The 14,441-nt window shown below is 39.3% G+C and overlaps 1 protein-coding gene across 3 annotated transcripts; it reads right to left on the minus strand.

The window, feature by feature from the left end:
* Positions 1 to 1,900: 1,900 nt before the first annotated feature.
* On the minus strand, positions 1,901 to 13,418 carry c17h18orf25 (chromosome 17 C18orf25 homolog). Of its 3 annotated transcripts, XM_041811111.1 has the most exons (5): positions 13,197 to 13,418; positions 11,296 to 12,195; positions 5,699 to 5,869; positions 5,126 to 5,240; positions 1,901 to 5,011 (listed from the first exon to the last, which is right to left on the minus strand). In XM_041811111.1, exons 2-5 carry the CDS (start codon positions 12,128 to 12,130, stop codon positions 4,822 to 4,824), a joined length of 1,311 nt encoding a protein of 436 aa, XP_041667045.1. In that variant the 5' UTR covers positions 12,131 to 12,195; positions 13,197 to 13,418; the 3' UTR covers positions 1,901 to 4,821. The 3 variants fall into 3 exon arrangements, with proteins under 3 accessions (XP_041667045.1, XP_041667047.1, XP_041667046.1); XM_041811113.1 differs by lacking the exon at positions 5,699 to 5,869; XM_041811112.1 differs by lacking the exons at positions 1,901 to 5,011; positions 5,126 to 5,240; positions 5,699 to 5,869 and adding an exon at positions 5,894 to 9,685.
* Positions 13,419 to 14,441: the final 1,023 nt, after the last annotated feature.

Here is a 14,441-nt window from a genome sequence, read left to right on the forward strand (position 1 = left end):
AATGTCAGAAAAACATATATAATAATGCATGAATTGTCCTCAGTTTAAAGGTACAATATGCAGAATTTTGCACTGAAATGACTGTATTAATTTAACCCCTTAAAGCCTGACAACTCAAATAATAGCCAGAAAATTCTATTTTTTGGGGGGACTGAAATGTTAATTTGATCTTCTACTGATATCCAACAAAAGAAAAACTGCCATAGAATTTCACATCTATATTTTTTTTGTATCACATGTGATACATTAGCTGTTGTTGGCAGCTGATAATATATTGGAGGGCATTTTTTGTCATTTATCAGATTGTAAATTAAAGGGTTTTGAGTATTTATTGGTCATTCTGATTAGATAGAGGTCTCATAAAAGTGTGTATCAAATATAGTACAATAGGCTTTAAAGGGTTAAAAAATGGCTACTGCTATTCTATATATATTGATTTTTCATTTGAGTCCTTAAATAACCTTAAATATTTACAATAGCTTTCAAAGCAAGAGAAACCTTTAGTTCTCACCAGTTCAACAGTCTGTGTCCTGTTATGGCCGCTGTCGTAAGAGTCACTGTGACAGACACAACTTGTTTATCTATGTATGTTGTATGAGAGACTGCTACATAATGAAGAGGGAACTTCTGCTGGAAGCTGCTGCTCTGTTGCTGTATCTCATTCACTGTGCTGCTTACTTGTGATGGACCATAGTTATTCTCCCCTCGGTTCAATCACCCCAAGCTCTCCCCAGTAAAAGAACTCCATCCTCAAAGGTCAATCACCTTGACGGCTTACTTCTTGTTTTGAATTCAGGACTTTGTTAATTCAAAAATTACTGCACTCTTTACAGTGTATTTACTAAACTGTAGACAAGTGTTTGCTTTAATCAATGAATTTCACATCAGGGAGAAAAGCTATTGGAAGCTGCATTCCTGGATTGTCCTGCAAGAGATTGAAGAATACTTAAGACCACTTTTAACAGCTTTTCTCTTTCATAATGTGAAATTCATCCATGAAACCAAAACGTTGCTCAGTAAAAAAAAACCTTATGGGGTGCAAATTTATGTTGAACAGAGTCCTCAATTCAAAACAATCAGTTAAGAGTGGAGGCGGGCATGGCTGAGCAGCACATTTCTATTTGTCACCTTCTGTTATTGTTTTGAATGAGCGCCCCCTGGCAGTACAATTTGCCTACTGTGCACTTAATGTCCTTAGCAAAAGTTAGAACATCATAAAGGAGCACAGCAAAATTGTATCGTAAACCCAGATATCATTGATGGCATCTTTTTGAATACATTTTAGGCTGATTTGTGTTCATCACTGATGGCAGTTTCAGCATTAAGGTTTTCCAGCTGACTTGGGACATCAAGAGCTTGTGACCTCAGCTGCTGCTGTTATTATCATAATAGTTATTATTATTGAACTGGCAGCACTTGAAAAACCATCAGTATCCTGAATAAAAAACACCCCCAGTGTCTGCTGCTTTTGTTGCAGCACTCAACACGGCACAAGGCGCTGGTCAACATCCCTTCTCCCTCACTGACCAATCAAAATCAACAGGGGGTAGGACTTCTGATATCAGCTTTGTCAACAACAATAGCAGGGGTGATATTAATCTAGTAACATTATTTTCATGTTTCTTAGTGGTACTTAATAGAATAAAGGAAAATATCAAGTTAACAGAACCATTTAAAGACAGATACTACCAAAAGAAGCATATAATCAACTTTCATTACAGCACAAAAATCTGTCTGATTCGCTGCTGTATCAGCAATCAAGACATTTCTGCCTCTAAACATGAAAACTGTATCAGCTTTAAAAGGAGTAGATCTGTTGGGTGATAGTTGAAGCTACAAGCCGAAGCACACAAGTCCAAAGAAAACCTGTACAATGATAAATAAAAAGTATACAAGAGGGTCATTAAATAACACTCTATTTATTTAGTTTAAAATAGTTTCTTTTTTGTTCTACAGACATAATTTTAAGGAAGTCAAGGACTTGCAGAAGCAACAAAATAAACACCTTTTTTGTTAATTTAAAATACTGACAGTAAAATAAAACAAAACAAAACAGTAGAGTGAGGCTAAATTACAGGAAATGAGGATAATATCTGACAAGAGGTTAAAGATGTGACCAATCATGCTATGCGAAACCATGGTCAAGCATCACTGCCCGAGGTTTTCTACCAAACCTCTATTACTAAGGGCATGAGTCTTACTAAGTTTTCAGAAAAATCCTAAGGAACAAAACAGGTTTTGCAAGCAGAAGTGGTCTGGTAAAAGAAGTGACATCACAGTGGTAGCTGCATGTAGTGGAGAAAGAAAAAACTGGCCAAAGCAAAACAAAATCAAATGTTTTTCTGTACTTTGAAACAGAATTCTTGTCATCTAATTTCACATAAAATACAGACTTCCAAATCAGTAGAGGCGGACTTTAATAGTAGTTTTTAAAAATAAATCTAGAAGCAATTTAAAATTTGGGAAATAATAAAACTTGAAGCATTAATTCCATTTAAGCTTTGGTTTAGTTTCTTATATTTAATTTTCTTCCCTTCTCTTCTGTGACCAGCAGAAGTTATATTATTTGATTTTAAAATACTCAAGCATCCTTTAAAAGTGTAGGTGGTATTCAATGACATCATAAATATTTTGTTGTAAAACGATGTGTGAAGTTACAACCTCATTTCCAAAAAAGGCTGGGATGTTATGTTTGATGAACAGATGCAATGTGATGGCTTGTAAAACACTGAAACATCATATCTAACCAAAAATGGCTCAACAAACAAATCAAATGCTGATGGAGAAAAATAGTTTTTTTGGAAACACATGTCTGTTTAGGAATTTTGTGCCAGTGTTGCTGGTAGTTTAAACATTTGATATAATACCATGGTGCTATGTTAATTCAAATGAGGGGGTTTAAATAATTTCTATATCACCACATTGGTTTTGATTTACATTTCAAACATCTCAACTTTTCAAGGAATGGGGTTGTACATGGTTAACAAAACCAGCATGACTGAAGTACTGCATGAATACAGGAGTAGGACCACAGGGAGGGAGAGGAAGCAGGCCCTGAGGGTCAGGGTAAAGAAAAAAAGTCCATAAAGTAAAAGTCTCTTCTAAAACGTCCTGATGTGGGCATAAACTTCAGCCATAGTTTGTTACTCTTTTCTGTGTGCTAAATTCAAATCTATTATTAAAGTATTTATTGTTGAGATAGCAAAATCCCCTGCTATTTAAGGTAAAAGAATAAGCTTTACATGATTCTAAAAGAAAATAGTGCACATTTCAAGGCATTTAGGCCATCCTGCTTTGCAGTCTTCAATGGAAAAGACTTTTCCTCAGCTGTTATAAAGGGGTCCCCAGAGGATTAAAGGTGTTTGCATCCAGTCAGGTAAGCATGCAAACAATAAGTGCACCCAGTCATACATTCACTGTTAACTACGTCACCTGGGACACTTGCAGACTCTGTGGCTTCTAACATACAAATGTGTTACAACAGTGACACTGAATATGCTGCCAGCACCACCATATTTATATACAGAGGTGCTGTGTTGAAAATGAGTCTTATTTTTGTAGTGTGATGGATATTCCCCTCAGGCTTTCAGTTATACCAGTGGTTTGTTTTCATGACAGAACAGATGTACAGTAATGTGGTGGCAACAGATAAAAAGCTGTGGATTAAAGACAGTGAAAAAAGCACTTATTTGCTTTTTTGGTGAAGAGTTATACAAGAAGAGCTGCAGGTAGAAGTTAGCTTAGCTTTGAGCACTTGTTAGTTACTGTCTTTCGAGACATAGTCCTGTCGATAAGCCCTGTGAAAATAGCGATTTCTTTTACACTGCATTTGTTTGAAGGATGAAATAAAGGAAATACAAACAAGCCAAAATGAGTGCTTTAAAGGTGCTGGTAGGTACACTCTGTTGCTTTTATACCAGGTTTGCCTGTTTCTTATTTGTTGTCTTGATGCTAACCTAGGCTAAACATCTGCTTCATTGGGACTAATATTTATTGTAGAAATAAGGAAGATGTTCAAATATTCTTGTACAACTCTTGGCAGAGAAAACAAATGAGCACTTTCCCCAAAAATGTCAAACTATTACTTAAAGGCAAAACAAAACCTTCCCTGCCAAAACAGACCACAGGCTGTACATATTGGGCGCAGTATAGAAAAGCAAAGGTATAAACCCAGACTGACCTTAGTGTGAAACCAGTGGTGAGACTTTTGAAACAAAACAGACCTTAGAAAGGTACAAAGCAAACTTTGTACACAACCTATGGTCTCCTTTACAAGGAAAAAACATGTACCAGCTGCCATTTTTGTCATGAATGCAGGTGAATACAAATCAAATTTGAAATAAAGTCTAAAACTATGCCATTCAGAGTCTGTAGTGAAGCAGATCCACAGCCATGGTGATACTGACCTGCTCTAAAGCAGCAACCTGAAGTTCTCACTATAGAGCGTGCAAGCACAGAACCAAAATGTCTACTCACAACTGTTTTAGAGGGGTAACTGAGGTATTAAATTAAGAATATTGCTATCAATAACAGATAAATCACCCTTTCATACTTTTCCACCTGCACCTGAAGTGCTGTGCTGCTTTATTACAGCTAAATCCAACCCAGGATGAGGGAATAACATCAGTAGAATGGCTCTGATACACATGATTGTTTGACAGTTAGTTAAAAAAATAACAGAGCCCTGGAGCAGGAAGAGTCCATGAGCGCTTACAGGCCAGGCCGCAACTAGAGGAAGGATTTCATTTGTAACATGGAGGCAAGGCAAGAAGGATGAGGAGTGAGAGGAAGAAAATGATGAGTCTTCAGTGTACAACTTGTTTAAAGTAGGTATTTGTGTCCGGCGTCCTCATCCAGCGTGAGGTCCACCACTTCAGGAGGGGACACCCAGTTGGGCTGAGGGGAAACACTAGTCCAGAGTTGGGGCTGATTTGTGCTGTTTAATTGCTCCATTGAATTGCCTTTCCAGGAGGAGAGACTCTTTATCACTCCTCCGCATGGGTGAGCACATCTGGATTTGGAAACAAAAGACAAAAAAAATAGCTGATTGGGTCTGTTAAACCAGAAGGGGGCAGTTCCCTTTCAGTAATTTTTAAAGATGAAAGTCTCCCAGAAGAGTGTTTACCGTGCTTTCTCCTGCACTCCGACTATTTCAACCTCACTGTCAGAGGAAGCGATGTTAATCTGGCCCTTGTTGTGCTGGGAACTCTCCTTGTGCGACAGCTCTGCCTCCACATGGCCTGAAACAAATAAAGAGGAACAGAGTCACACATTGTGAGGGGCAACCCAACTAGTAGAGAGCTTCTGGCCTCGCTGACACATAAAGACTGCAGCTGCTTTGACACAGACAAGAAGAAAACAAAGATGAATCTGACACTTAGCCTAGCAGATATGGCAGGGAGTGACACATCGAACAAAACATAACATTGTGGACTTTAATTCTGAGTTTTGACACTGCCGGCTAGTCAGTCAGAAAAGGTCAATTTGTTGGTCTGAAGCGAGGCGGAATAAGCCTTTATAGAACCAAGCCAGTAGTGTGAAGGAAGAAAGCAGTACTACTTCAAAGAGGAGTCTTGCTGAGATTATGAAAACCATTTCCACACTAGAATTTTGCTTACTGGTGACACCCATGCCTCTAAAAGTCTTGTCTTCACTGAGAGGAAATTATCAGTTTGGATTTACCGGGTTTGTAACTGACCTGAGATAGAGCTCAGAGCTCTTATACACCCAGAGTGAGCTGCCATATCCTGGCCTCTGTGTGTTTTTAGCTCATGCTTTATCACCGTGGGCCGGACTGTCTCCACACTCATACTCTCCTGGTTAGAATCAGTGTCTGAAATATCATAGTGACCCACTACTGGAGGCCCGTCTGCAGGAAACAAAGAAAACACTTTATTATTCAAATCATGCCTGGGAATAGGACTGTTTGGAATCCATACCCAGCTAGCTGCAGCTTCAACAGAACTATCCACAAGGAAACATGTATTCCCCCAGATACAAATTAAGATTATGGCTCTTTCAATTTGATGGCAATAAAACATGACAAACATTTTCAAAGCCAAACTAGTGAGGCTTTTCTACAGTAAGTGTTCATACCAATAAATCTTTTGCAGCAGTTTTTTTTTCTTTCCATTTATTGCTTTTAAAATAACAGCCATTCACATAAAAACTACACTAAAATACAGTCAATACAAAACATTTCAAAATGATCTTAACCTGTGAATGGAATTTTGTCAGATAATTCAAAGGTCAAAACAGAAAGAAGTGGAAGAGCTGGAACATTAATCTTTGTTCTACCCTGTAAAAGGAGTCCCTGGGAGAAAGACACACACTAACACAGCTACCCAGTCGTGTCTATGGGTGTGTGAGTGAGTGAGTGTGAGGGAGGGTTGGTCGGGACAGCATGTACTATGACAGAAGGCTGCCTATGAATAGCTGGTTGGGGTGGAATAGGAAGGTACCAGGGTTACCAGAGAAACTGATTTAAAGGCCATGTATTAGAGATAGAAAAAAGGACTCATGTAAACCAGGATAGCTCTTTGGTAAACAATTGACTGTCCTTAGTGTTATTTCTAATGCACACAGTGTGTGTGTTTGTAAGGGTTCACTTTAACATGTTGACACAACAGGTGATTTAAAGTAAATTCAATTTTAACACATGCAAGATAGTAGTCATTGGATCCATTTTAACTGAAATAGCAATGTGACTAGGACTGCACTAGACTCAGACTTAAGTCAGTCAAATCTGTTTTCTTTTTTTTTGCTGTTAAATTGCCACACCACACTCCTGTATAGGCCAACCTAGGTCTTGTGTAATAGGCACATTTATAAGTCATTTGAACACTTCCATTCCAGTTTTGACTAGGAATATGTTCTCTTTTTTTTTTTACAGGTATTACTTTTAATGTTGTTTCTGATCTTTTACAGCGTAGAAGACCTCTTCAAATAATAAAGATCCTGCTAACACCTTATGAAGAATCTACTAATAGTAAACTTGGCTTGGAAGAGTTTTTTCCTTTTTGTACTGCCTGATGGCTTTATCTTAGATCGTTTTTTCTTTGAGGTTTATTTTGTGAAGTTTAAAATAGGGCTGAGAAGATTAATCACATTAATTGCAATCAACTATTTTTTGTCCCTTTCAACACACTCTGGTTGAGCCACTCCAGCCAAAGTAATGTAAAACAAGTCCACTACTGCTCTTTAATGTCTCAGACATCTCAGTGGACAAGTCTAGTCATCTGCATCATGTGTTTTCAAACGTTTACTTTTTTGACTGGTCCCTTATTTCCTTTTCAATCCATAACAAGTTCCTTTTCCATAGTTAAGTTCATGTTCAAATCTTCAATCTATCTATAAAAGCAGGTCTGTGTCTAACAGGAAGTCAATTACTCTTAGTTTAAGGCGGTAGAAAAGTCTAAATTGACACAACATAGGGGAATTTAAAAAGGCAATAAAAGGTATTCAATTAATTGCAATTAACTACAGAAATTCTCATATTAACTGCAATTAAAAATTAGAATCTTTCAACAGCCCTAGTTTCAAGCATGCCCAGCTTTTGTCTGTTCTGTGTAATATGGCAGAAAATGTACGGATTTGACTGACAATATGAGAGTCAACTTGGGGTCCTCTTGACTTATGATTCTTGTCACTGACATTTACGGGGAAGCCCTATTAATTATGCAACATGATTAAAAAAAAAAAAAAAAAAAAAAACATAATTCAAAACAAGAGAGAAGGCCAAGAAAGGCAATTAAACAGATAAAATGTCAGGTTAGCCATGGTGAATCAGCATAAGCAAAGGTACACCTTGCACACATGCTGCTGATGAAACTCAATTGGCCTTGCACATTCTGTATACTAATATAATCACATGCAAACAGGTGGGAAAGCTTCCAGCTTTCACATGATAAAACTGACAGTCATAGGGCTACATATACACACACAAAAATGTGACACTTTTTTTAAACATCCTAACTATAAATATGATTAGGCCAAAGACTTCTTCATCCTGTCTGGAAGCTGTTAGCAGTGTTATGACTCTATAGTCACCCACTTTAGCAAAAGTAGTTTGAGGACGGGGGTTGAGGAGGGGTGTTTCCACCTCAAAGACCACAGGATCTGAACCAGAGAAGGCCACATGATCGCTCAGATCAGTCAGTTTTTAGGAAGTCAGTAAACATTGCCATGCACCATACCACAGCTGGTATTACTGCGGGGTATTTGTTAGTTTGATGCCTGGGTTCTTTAGTTTAAAGTCACGCTGCAGAGACAGGCCAAGCTGGCAGGCCAGTGCAAATAAAATATAAACTAGGCAGATATTATACAAGTAGAAATTAGAGGCTCTTAACATTGAAGCTAACAGCTACAACATATGAGCCCATGCCTTATCAGATGTCAATAATCTACACAAAGGCTACTACAAATAACCATTAGGAGTCACTCCTCCCTCACTAGTTTCTTCTTACTGCACAAACGCAGCAATAGCAGCAAATGTAACAGAAAGGCAAACATTAAAAATGTAAACATCTAATCTAAATATATTCAAAACAAGAAATTTGTTGGTTAGCATTTTGCTTTTATATGTATAGGCAAATCTGTTTAAAATGTTTAGATGTTAGTAAAGCTATGCCACCAAAATAAAATTTGCCACGGCATTTTAAAAGTCCTGAACCATTTCTAAGCAAAGTGCAAACATAGCCCAGGAGAAGGAAGGATTAAGTAAGGAGTGGAATCTACATTTTTAAAGAAATAGTACTATGATGCTCTATTTATCATTCCCAGCACAGTCAGAATGACAAGGCACATGCTATTAAGCAGCAGCACCCCACGTTAGCACTATCATGATGGCTGCACCGTGCTGTTATACACATCCTCTATGAATGACATAATCAGCTACTCAGTGAGTGTATGTATGCACAGCTGCTTACGTAAAATAAACAAGCCATACATTAGCAGTAGAATAAAAGCCCTGACTCAAGAGTCTGTAGAGATTTGGCCTGTGTCCATGTCTCAGATTCAGCAGAAATGAAACAGGTGAGTTGAAATATTCAGACAGTCTCACAGTGATCCAGTGTCAGCAGATGCACAGAGTCCAGTTTAGCTGAGTGGCTCCAGCCCAGCTGACGTTTAGGGGTGTATCCGATTGGAGACCTCACATCATTTATCTATAATACCCATTGTCATGACCTCTGAAACTACATCTACACTCAAGAAGACAAAGTCTGAAACAGTGACGATTGGAGCAGAGGTGTAATCTAAACATTCAGGAGACCAGGGTCAGGAACATTTAGATTTCCATTCTGAGTGGCCACTTCAGGTAGGATGTTGTTGTTCATGGGGGTGGGTGTGAGACTGTTGTTCTCCCGAGCCAGCATGTAAGCAGCCATAGTCTCAGCGGACTCCGATGATGGCAAATAGGAACTGGGTGGGGACAAGCGTCCACCCTGCTGCTGCCCCTCGAGGGCGTCGCTTGAACGTTTGGACGAGTCGTTGTCCGAGTCGAGGTGTGCAAGCTTTTCCATCCAGATGCGGAAGCGCTCCTCGGTCTGGCGCTGCATCACAGCAAAGCGCGTCATGGCCTCCTCCAGGACACTGCCGATGCCGTTCCTGTCCCACGTACTGCTGTCCAGCAGCCCATGAATCTGGGCGCCCACTCTGGATCTCTCCGATGCACGTCTGAAGCCAGCTTTAAAGACATTGAGGCCAAGCCATAAGAAAATACAGAGGCAGTTTCATGCTTCGGAGTTGGACTTTTGCATTAAAGAGAAAATGAGTTTGTTTTTTGGTTACGTGCAGATCGACTGTTTTCATGCTGATGGACTACATCATGCAGTTGTAGCACTCAAAGTCTGTGTGCAGGATGTAAAAATGGTTGAAAATACTTTGTGTAGTACAGATCCCTGAAGTCTGATAATGGGATGTCTTGGGCAACTGAGTGATTACAATTTGGAATATGTGTTACTGTAGACTCAGCGGAGGTGAATTCATCCATCTGTGATGAAATTAAATTCCCCTTTTTAAAACTATGATGAAGGGCTACAGATATGTCTGCTGCTATTTCAATAATCTTTGTAATCTTGGTGGTGGGATTAGTATCTGCCAAAACAGACACCTCATAGTGCACCTGCACAAAAAACACAATGCTAGAAAAACAAATTATACTCTGGAAACAGACTTAGTACAAAAAAAACTAAAAAGAATACTGAAACACAACCAAAAATGAATAACAAACTGCCAACCAGGACCACTACAACTTGTTCTAAAGAGATTAAACAACAATGGTGAGATCTACCTTGTGTTAAAAAGTCCCTTCTACAACAGCAGTAACAAGCAGCTCTTCTCTTAACAACATATCAATAATCTCTACTTATGGGAAACTCAACTCACCTGAGAGATTTCTACAGTGATCAGGAACCATGACATTAACTGTGTGGACAAAATAGGACCTGTGTTCCTACAATCTAAAGACTTTCTGTGCCTGAATTTATCATGCAGTCATCTTCAGTCAGATCTGTAGCTAGCTGATGACGAAGAGCTATCTGATTCATCTAAAGGTGCTGCATAGCTCATTTTAGAGAGTACAACCACCTGTGTTCAGTTTAAAAAATCTCCCTCGCCTCCTGTGTAGGCAGGGGAGTGTACGGCAGATCTAAGGAATATTCAAAAGCTGCAGGCAGAATGTAAAAAAGCAGGATACACTGAATGAGTCTTGCAGCTTATGCCTTCACAGAGAGAGTATACACCACTGTCTATTGGGAACAAAAAAGGCTTGTGGTATAAATGGCTTATTTGTTAATCTACAGAAACCACAATGTGGGTTAGATGACTGGATCTTGGTTTATGTCTCATTCAATGAGTCTATGTGTCCACTAGACTTCCACAGCATGCAGACAATGGGATAAAGTTTTAACAAAATGAAAACTGCTGAACTACAAGTGTCGGGGTATAGACTCCTCTATAACACAAATAAATATGTTGAAACAGAGTGAATGAAGGCAAATGATGAGTGAGGAAAAAAACAGCACATGTCACTGACAAAACAAACACAACCAAAGCAGTGCTTTTTCTAACTACTACAAAAACCTTTGTATAGCCCTGTTACATTCCTGTTAGTGAATTTAAAATAAGAAACTCTTACATAATCAGTGGTTTTACATGTTAAATCAGTAAGCCTTATAGTTTCTCTATGATGTCATACAGTATTTTACATGGGATGACTAAGTGGTTTCTACTGTAACCCTGGACAGTGGGGGTGAAACTGTTCTATCAGCATGTGTAGAGAACATTGGCTGTTACCTGAAATATCTGTCTTGATTGTCTTGCTACCTCCCGAAGTGTCATCGTCGTCATCCTCAGAGGAGCTGGTGCTGGAGTCACATGTGAGCTCGCTGTCGCTTGTACTGCTGTCCTGCAGCAGGTTATACTTCTTCCGCGCTGCCGCTTCTCGTTTTTGCCTCAGCAATCGCATTCGCTCCTTGTGTTTCTGGCTCCGGTGACCTTTCACTTTCCCCAGCTTGCCATTGGTTTGTTTTTCCTGCCCTCCCGCTGCGGCCGCAGTGGGCTGGCAGCGGTTTTTCTTTGCAGCCATTGCATTAGGAGGCATCTCGCTCTCTGATCGTGACCGCCGGGACTTTCTCCCCCCTGTGGACGTGGCAGATGCTTGCCTTCCTGCTGCTTCCTCTGGATCATTTGATGCCTCCATATTGCCCTCGTCTTCTCCAACAGGAGGAGCAGCACCTTCTTCTCCTGAGGAGAGTGTGTCTGAGTCAGCCAGGTGGCCGCTGGATGAGGGGGAGAGCATGCAGGGGTTTGAGGAGTCACTCTCATAGATATGTCGGGATGCAGGCTTGTCGATCCCTGTGGAGGCATGCTGGGACTCTGGGGAGTCTCGGCGGAGCTCTTTCATCAGGCATGGCATAGAGAGGAGACTCTGCTCACCCTCTGTATTCAAGGGGCTGTCTCCCTCCTTTTCCCTTGGCGGTGAGCTGGTACTGGTGGTGGTCTCTGTTTTCAGATGCTCATCCTGCTCTCCCTGAACAGAAGCCGTGGCTGATTGTGCTTCATCAAGGCACTCTAGGGGGCACTCGGCATCAACAAATTCCTCTGCCTTCTCTGAATCAGCCATCTTCATGCTAGTTGAGCCCAGAGCCCAAAGGTCCAACAAACATGGACCAATGCGCCTGGACAGGAACTCACCTAAAACAGAAATAAAAATCCCTCCCATCAATTTACAACGTAGAAGTGGGCAGTTTGTGTAAGAGACTAAGTGTCTGGTGCAATAAATCATTATATGCAAGGAAATTTCACAACATTAGGAGGAAATTTTACTGCCACTGTATCTACAACTGAGAAGTCAACTTCAAATGCACTGCAAGTTAGCATCAAATTCCAGTTTGTATCCAGATACTATACCTCTTTGTTACAGATTATAAAATCTAGTTGGGAAAATCCATAAATATCATTGTAACAGTAGCCCCTGACTCAGATGTGCTCTCTGCATTAAACATGGGTCCCCAGGTTAACCAAACACTAGTTGCACTATCATGCTATTCTTCCCTCCTTCATAACTGCTTTCATAAAACGCTCATTTTAAGCGTGTTTTAGACATTTGGCAAGCCTCATAATTCCTGAACTCTCACATTAAATTCCAACATTATTCTCCTAACTTTGAGCAACGCTATGCCCCAAAGTTACAAGAAACGCTTTTGCTATTTTAACGTTAGCTTTCTCTGAAGACCAACAAACGAGCCTTTAATTCCAATCTTACTCCACTTTAACGCCTCACGCCATCCGAAAATAATTTCACGACCGTCAGACACAGCTCCTGTGCAACAGTTAAGTGTGTTTGTGTAGTTTTGGGCATTTCTTCGTGATTGAAACACTTCAGTTTGTCGTATCTTAGGCTAGCTGGGGCAAAAGCAGGCTCGCATCCAGACACTACTATTAGCTGCGTAGTAAAGCTAACCTCGGTCATAACCTTCCACTCTGCAAAACTTGGCGAGAAGAAGACCACAAGTCATGCAAAATGTTCAGGTTGCAGGGCAGCTGCCTTGCTCAATCCTATAAATGGAAGCAGTATCTAGCCAGCCGAAGGCGTAACGAGCAGGATAATGTCAGAAGCTAGCTAGAAGCTAACGTTATCTATTATAGCGGTAGCAAATTTAGCATTTCAAAAGGCTGCGTTAGTTACAACTTACCGCGGCGTCAGTTATATTCTTCTTTTCCCAACGTCAGACTTTTCGACATCTTCAGTATTGTGTAGTTTATGTAATTTACGACGTACAAACAATGCACTGATAAAAATACTACACTTCTTTAAAACTTAGGAGGAATTTGAACGTGTTTTGGCGCAGTGCGCTCGCACCTTCGCGAGCCCTGTTAGCCGTGAGCGGCTAGTTGTGTATTTTTTTTAAAATGTCTCCATCAGCCGTCCGTCTTTCACAATGATACATGCGCCACTTCCGGTCTGTTCTGCAGGACCGAGCGCCCCCACTGGTCAAACACGAATACTACAGCATGGAAACACAAGACAAGTACATTCTTTAATGGCACAAAGTAATCTACAACTGTGACGGAGTATTATATGGAAGCCCGTTCCCGCCAGTGAAAAAAAGTAAAAAAAAAAAAGTAAAAAACAAAACAAAACAAAAAACAAACGGTTAAGTCATAATTATGACTTAACCGTTTGTTTGTTTGTTTGTTTTCTTTTTTTTTTTCCACTGGCAGAAACGGGCTTCCATAATTAGGGCCACATGAAAAGAAAAAAAAAAAGTAATTTTTTTTGACAATACGAGAATAAAGTCATAATATTACGTGAATAAAGTCATAATATCTAAAGAAAAAAATCGTTATTTACGATAATAAAGTCATAATATTACGTGGATAAAGTCATAATATCTAAAGAAAAAAATCGTTATTTACGAGAATAAAGTCATAATATTACGAGAATAACATATTACAAGAAAGAAAGTCTGCCGTTAAAATGAGCAATGTTGAGCATCTTGTGAAAATACATTTTACTATTTCACAAATAAAGAAATACTTTATCTTTTGGCACATCAGCTTCAAATTATTATCAGAATCAGGAGAAAACTCGTCGTAGATCCACGGTGCTGCTGCAGACTGTCTTTCTTGTAATATTTTATTCTCATAATATTATGACTTTTTTCTCCTAATATTCCGACTTTTTTTCTCATAATACTAACAATTTATTCTAGTAATATTATGACTATATTCTCATAATATTACAACTTTTTTCTCATAATATTATGAATTTTTTGCTCGTAATATTGCGACTTTATTCTTGTAATATTACAACTTTTTTCTCATATTACAACTTTTTTCTCGTAATGTTATGACTTTATTCTCGTAATATTACAACTTTTTTCTCATAATATTACAACTTTTTTCTCATAATATTACAACTTTCTTCTCGTAATGTT

This window comes from Cheilinus undulatus, linkage group 17 (genome assembly GCF_018320785.1).
Source record: "Cheilinus undulatus linkage group 17, ASM1832078v1, whole genome shotgun sequence".
Lineage (NCBI taxonomy): Eukaryota > Metazoa > Chordata > Actinopteri > Labriformes > Labridae > Cheilinus > Cheilinus undulatus.

Bases quoted from the DNA above. Each gene is read 5' to 3' on its own strand.
- c17h18orf25 (XM_041811111.1), bottom strand. From the start codon at position 12,130: ATGAAGATGGCTGATTCAGAGAAGGCAGAGGAATTTGTTGATGCCGAG. The intron at 5,870-11,295 runs GTAACAGCCAAT...TGTTTCCTGCAG, and splicing joins AATCAAGACAGATATTTCAG to ACGGGCCTCCAGTAGTGGGT. The intron at 5,012-5,125 runs GTAAACACTCTT...TTCCAAATCCAG, and splicing joins GGAGTGCAGGAGAAAGCACG to ATGTGCTCACCCATGCGGAG.